Source organism: Adiantum capillus-veneris, chromosome 7 (assembly GCF_014529385.1).
Source record: "Adiantum capillus-veneris isolate H3 chromosome 7, ASM1452938v2, whole genome shotgun sequence".
Lineage (NCBI taxonomy): Eukaryota > Viridiplantae > Streptophyta > Polypodiopsida > Polypodiales > Pteridaceae > Adiantum > Adiantum capillus-veneris.
The window spans coordinates 46,470,191-46,476,357 of NC_140937.1; the positions used below are offsets into that span (position 1 = coordinate 46,470,191).

The window sequence follows — 6,167 nt, forward strand, 5'->3', positions numbered from 1 at the left end:
TGTTGTGTACCCTCTAATATGTTTACATCTCTTACAATCTCTTACACTATGTCTTTGTCAAATCTATTCTCTTTATGTGTGTGTGTGTGTGTGTGTGTGTTGTTTAATCTAGGTGTGTATATACTTGGATTTGAAAGAGAAGGTGACATGTTGATAGTGATGTCTATGAAAAATTGTTGAATTGTCCAAGCAACCGGTTTCTCCCTCTCTCAACAATTGCAACCAATGCAACCCAAAAGACCCCATCTCAAGCAAGAATATCAACAAGCACTTGGTGTGCCCTTACAACTACATAACATGTTAGGTACACCAAATTATCACCAAAGCTTGCCATCACCTCCTCTTTTCTAAAATGAGGCAAACCATTTGCAACCTCGCCTCCTTTGAGATGCTACAATTACCATAGTTAGTACACGTGTTAATTTAGGACATGGATTTTCATTTGTACTTATCGGTCACAAAGTAAGCCTATATATGACGTCTTTTTTAATGTGTTAGTCAACATATGCTATGAATTAAAACAGCCTCATTAGGCACGACATTTCAATCACCATCTTGGTGACTAAAATGTTAGCAATATGGCTCCGCCAATTAAGCCAACGCACTCAAGTTGTTAAAAGGCCTTGTTTATTCAACTAAACATTGAGCATCATTGCATCGTAGCTTTAGGGTGATAAGCAAGTTCTCTTTTAACAATATAGATCATCTTCTCACTATGTGGTCCCTTACACACTAACACTTTGTTGGGTGCAGGCTTTGTTGCCCCTCACACCTATGTGAGACCCCCCTTTCATACCTAGCCACATGATCAAGCTATGTATATGTCTATGTGGGAAGTCTACTCAACAATTATGTGTACGGTGTGCAATAAGTCACCTAGTGCACATGCATACATGAACTCAAATATTTGCTCCAGTTCTGCAAAAGAGCTTGTGCTTTGTACGAACCTGATACATAATAATTTGGTATCTACTCTCTCTCTCTCTCTCTCTTGCTCGATCGATCGATCGATTAAGTAGCTATATTTAATTAGTCTTCTTTATGACATGTATTAGCCATGAATGCTATATTAGCTTATCCACCATAAGCTCTATCACACCTAGCATAAAAGCAAGGCTAAGGTCACATGTCCATTTTGAAACTTGACCATGAATACTGCAACAATCAAGTTTCCCCTGTCGAGAATCACACCCCAACAATCATCGCATTTATAACCCGCACCATCATTACAAAGGAGACTCACAATTCCGATTTATGAGTCTAAAAAGCAAGACTGGTTTCTAATATAAAAAAAGCAGCAATTGTCAATATAGCCACGGCAGGGCTTGTTCATATGGGATAGAAGACTAGCTACAACTATCTCTATAAAATTAAGATAGATGTAGAAAAGCTATCAAAACCAGAAAGGTGCGCTGTTCTAGTTCCAAGGAAACGAAACTCGATCAAAACCTAAAGCAACCAAAACACATACCTTGATCAAACCATGTTAATCACCGACCGTTGGCTCATATACCAAAACATTCACCTGTTCAGATGTAACTGAAGTTCAATCATCCTCACCAAAATGAAAAGCCACAACTCTCCTTATTTTACTGGAAATAAAAAACTAAGAACAGCAATCAACCAGAGCTTTAAAGAAATATGGTCGAACGTGAAAGGAGGTGAGAAGTAACACGTCCTACAGGACCACGAACAGCACCACATATTCGATTTTGCTACGTCAAAAAGAGTGTACAAAAAGAAGCAAGGCATGGAACAGATTAAGACAGATTACCTTGTTATGGATTGAACAGATTAAGACAGATTACCTTGTTATGGATTGTAGCAAACTCTTTGAAAGATTCTCCCCCTTTCCTCACATACACCGACCACTTCTTTCCCAGCCTTTCTTAATGCCTGCATCAATATACATGGAAGCCCATTTTGGCAGAATTTTGGCCTAGAGAAACAGGTCTCTTAAGCGAGAGTGCAGATAGTGCAATTAGTGACTCAACGTTACTAGCTCGAAGGTCAAGAGTGCAGTAACATAGACATCAGCAAAGATGCGCCGTTACTGTGTCTGGAGTATCTTTAACCTCATTCAACAATGATTGGCCTGGCTCAACCGGCCTCAGTAACTCCAAGCCTCATGCGTATTCAAAATTGAGTTAATGAAGTCTTCACCAAAAAATAAAAGTAAAAACTACAATGAAGCTATAATCCACAGTATCCTATGCCCAGTTATCCGTGAGATATGTAACACAAGTTTGTTTGTACCAGTTTGTTCTCTCCTCTCTCATGCAGTACTTAGGGTAGATGTCTTCTACAAGAAGACTCCACTTGTGTGTCATCCACAGCAGCAAACAAAAAGAATATGTCTTCAGCATGGAAATTATTGCTTTCTAGGGACAAAAAGCCATTACTCAAGTGCTCCACTTCGTTGCCTTATTTCCCCCAAGGAATCCCTCATCGTGTAGCTTGCAGCAAGCAATTCCTTTTGATCAATATAAATTTACCCAATTCGCCCAGGGGCATCCACTAAAGGGGATAGCCAAAAAAAGCCACCAATACATAGACATCAGTGAAAAAGAAGCAATTGGTTGCATACAGAAGCTTCTCCCATCGTGATACACACACAACCATAACATTGACCCCTCCCTGAGAATGTTCAAGAGGGAAGATCATCTCTTCCAGAAAAATAAGCTTGCAAAGGACAAGTGAAACACTGAAGCACAATAATTTGTTTCATTAGTGTCAGTTATTTACATAAGCTCAATTCATATACAGATGCTCACTAGCACCAGGCTACTTAATTCACACATCTAAGACTTGGCAAGTGACCAACTCAACAGACCCAAAGTTTTTCCTAGCTATGGTCTTCCATTGCTCAGACTCTGTTTCGGTAAAGCTTCCACTAACTGCTGCAGAAGAAGATAGAGCAGAAGCAGAAGCAAGTGGGAAAGATTGTGCAGGGCCGGCAGCCGGTGAGCCTGTAGATGGGCCAGCATTAAACATGTCGGCCCTCAGAACAATTAAATGATCATTAATGTCCTTAGTTATTACATGCAACATATTCCTGATGCCTGCTAGCAAGTAAGGAGACTCGGAATCAGACAAGTCTAGCAAAATGGGTACCTTTCTCAGAACAACCTTCCAAGAATCAGCCTCACTATCGTACACTTTGATTTTGCTACCATCCAATGAACTTGTTGGATCCAGCGCATACAAGCTCCCATCCACCACTACACTCAACTTCGTTCCAGCTTGTTTGGCTGGCCACCCTTCTCCCATACCTCTCGGCATCTCGCTCCAAGTCTCTGAAACTGGATCGAAAACTTCCCCTCCCACATCCACAAAAAATGGCCATGAGTACAAACTCTGCGGTACAAAGAGCTTCCCCTTGTACGATGCCATGCCTGTTGCGATGGGTTTCAACATATCAGCCAAGAATGCAGTAGGTAAAACCTGAGCTTTGGTAAATGGCATGCTCCGGATCGGAGTCCATGTGTTTGCAGTAGGCTCATACACTTCCGCCGACTGCAATGGGGTAAGTCCTGCATGCCCTCGGTTCACACCTCCAACTGCATAAAGCTTGTCATGGAGAAGAGCAGTCTTGCAATAAGCTCTTGGGGTTCCCATTGCAGCTGCTTCCTTCCATGCATTTACACGGGGGTCATAAAGCCAGACAGAGCGCATAGCAGATGCCTTTGAAAATCCCCCCAGAACATAAAGACATCCTCCTACAGAACCAGCCGCACAACCACAAAACGACGACTTGTCAGTGGCATCTTTGCGCCCGAACAAACCTCTCAAAAGCTCTTTCACTTTAAAGCTTGACAAGCCCCACCATCCATGCGAGGCTGAGGTCGAAATAGACACTGCATCATCATCAGGTACTATGTCCGGCATGGGAGGTATTCGCTGCCACTTGCCACTGGCAGGGTCAAGAGCATGCCAGGACAAATTCTCCTCATCATCCCTAACCAACACATACAGCCACTCCTCTGTGACTCCTAGCTCCTTCCTGATGTTGAAAAGCTCTGCACTTATGAAGGTCTCACGCCAGCGGCGACACACGCGGCGGATGGAGGAATGGCACCCTCGTGGAACCCTTGCCAAGATGCTTACCGACAGTTCATCTGGAATGCCCGGGATGAGCTGTGCATTGTCCATCTCTGTTTGCACCGTGGCTAGGCGTGGCCTTTTGCACGACGTTGAAGGAAGCAATGGGGGTTCTGGGGACGGCTGCCGTGATGCAGTGCTGAAGAACGTGCCCATGATGAGAAAGCTTCAGCACCGCATAGGAAATAATCTAATCCTCGATGGTGGATACAGGAAGGAGCGCCATCATCAGAGTGAGCAGCAATGGTAGATCCGCTCGATGGAGAAGCAACCCATTTTTTTCTCTGAAACGCAGTCTCTCTCTCTCTCTCTCTCTCTCTCTCTCTAGCTCTTTGGGCACTTGTCATCTGAGTATATAAGCCCTTTCTCTCGGCCTGCCATGGCAGGCCTCATAATTTTGTATGTTCTTGAAGAATAATTCTCTACACAGATCACAGGTTCACAACTAGTGTGGTGGGTGGCCTTCAAGAGGAGGGAGAGGACATTTGTACTTGTTAGGACCAAGTGTGTTCTCAATGAAGAATGTCTCTTAGAATGCTAAGATATGTCCACACAGGATGAGCCCAACAATTGCTTGGTTATTGCAAGAGATGTTGTATCGTTGCAAATCAAGTGACATATGTGTGCATCCACAAGCCATGTGTTGTTGCTGGACGCATTGACAATTGAAAGCAAATTTGTGATGACATTTCCGTGCAAGGGTTGCTAGAACATCATGTTGTTCTAAGTAAAGCTCTTGTGGCCATGTCCGTGTGCTCTTTTACGGATGCAAAATATCCTAGGAAAGTGAGACATGATTTTTCAGGAATACTATGATTGTAGCATATGCCCAAAATATGCAAGAATAGCAGGTTAATGGAGTTACTTCCAATAGATGCAATGCACATTGTAATGAAGTGCCCTATGATGTAAGTAGAGCCACAAACAAGGGAAGCAAATTCATCATGAGATTTTGACTGAGATGGTTTTGACTGATGATTATGCAAGCCGTTTGCAAGTTCTTGATTATAGCAAAGTGGGTTTTCCTAAAGATGGTTCTACATTTCTATGTGATATTGTTGATGGAGGAGATGATGTTGATATTCTTATATCTCATTGGTTTTATGTCTTCATGCTTGATGACATAAGAGAAGTTTTTTAGAGAGCAGAAGTCAAAAGTTTTCAGTTTTAGGGAGATATCACTGATTGGACAGTTTTGCGGCTAGAAAGTGGATTTCTTTCTATTTTCAAAGAGGAATGTGAGCAAGCCATCTTGGTGGTGCTTTTTATGTGTGAAGAATATTTAAACCTATTATTTTTAAGCCTTGAATCAAATCAGTTTGATGAAGAAGCAAATCAGTTTTGGTGTAACTTGAATCAGAATTTTTAAGATAATCAGTTGTTTTGGCATACAAAATCTAAATTAGGTCTCCCAGTGTTTCATCTACATGCAGAGATATTGGATGTGTTCAAGAGGCAGTGTCTAATGGTTGCAAAGTTTTCATCCTACCTTGAATCTTTCTTCAATTTTTTTGAAGAGAAACCTGAAACTGACCCTGAATCTAAATCTGAACTTGAACCTACTAATGTGTTCAGTAAGCCATACCAAGCCTTTGCTGAAGAAGAGGCTAAGGAAGAAAATATGTTGTTGCAGAAGAAGTCCACTGAACTGAAAGATCGTTTTATATAGTTGTAGTATAAGGGGGGAACAATAGGTTCATGAACAACCTGAACCAGAGGGTGTTGAATGTGAAGGGAGACTGATGGATAATGCAGATCAAGAAGTTCAAGAGCAGATAAAAGATAAAGTTCCAGCCACAGGACAGGAGAATGAGGCAAAGCATCTGCATAATGGGGAGGCATTATTGAACAGTATCACGGAAGTGTTGGCTAAGAACATTGAAGAGCATACAATAAATGAGGTTGCAGCTGAGATGGAAGTAAGTATTGACGTAGAGGAAGAAGTAAAGGAGGAGAATTTGCTATTGCAGAGGTAGTTTGATGAACTGAAACAGCAGTATGAGGAATTGAAGAAGCAATTGGAGCAGCAGAAAAATTATCAACTTGAACAACTATATACTTAGAGT

At 41.8% G+C, this 6,167-nt stretch overlaps 1 protein-coding gene across 4 annotated transcripts; it reads right to left on the reverse strand.

Annotated features, from left to right (window-relative positions):
- Positions 1-1,178: 1,178 nt before the first annotated feature.
- Positions 1,179-4,507, reverse strand: LOC147453788 (Galactose oxidase/kelch repeat superfamily protein). 4 transcript variants are annotated; one of them, XM_086515886.1, is made up of 3 exons: positions 3,115-4,507; positions 1,809-1,896; positions 1,179-1,525 (listed from the first exon to the last, which is right to left on the reverse strand). In XM_086515886.1, exons 1-2 carry the CDS (start codon positions 4,255-4,257, stop codon positions 1,813-1,815), a joined length of 1,227 nt encoding a protein of 408 aa, XP_086372012.1. In that variant the 5' UTR covers positions 4,258-4,507; the 3' UTR covers positions 1,179-1,525; positions 1,809-1,812. The 4 variants fall into 4 exon arrangements, with proteins under 4 accessions (XP_086372012.1, XP_086372013.1, XP_086372011.1 ...); XM_086515887.1 differs by lacking the exon at positions 1,809-1,896 and having other exon boundaries at positions 3,115-4,506; XM_086515885.1 differs by lacking the exons at positions 1,179-1,525; positions 1,809-1,896 and adding an exon at positions 2,701-2,969 and having other exon boundaries at positions 3,115-4,506.
- Between the last annotated feature and the right edge of the window lie 1,660 nt (positions 4,508-6,167).

Bases quoted from the DNA above. Each gene is read 5' to 3' on its own strand.
- LOC147453788 (XM_086515884.1), bottom strand. From the start codon at position 4,257: ATGGGCACGTTCTTCAGCACTGCATCACGGCAGCCGTCCCCAGAACCC.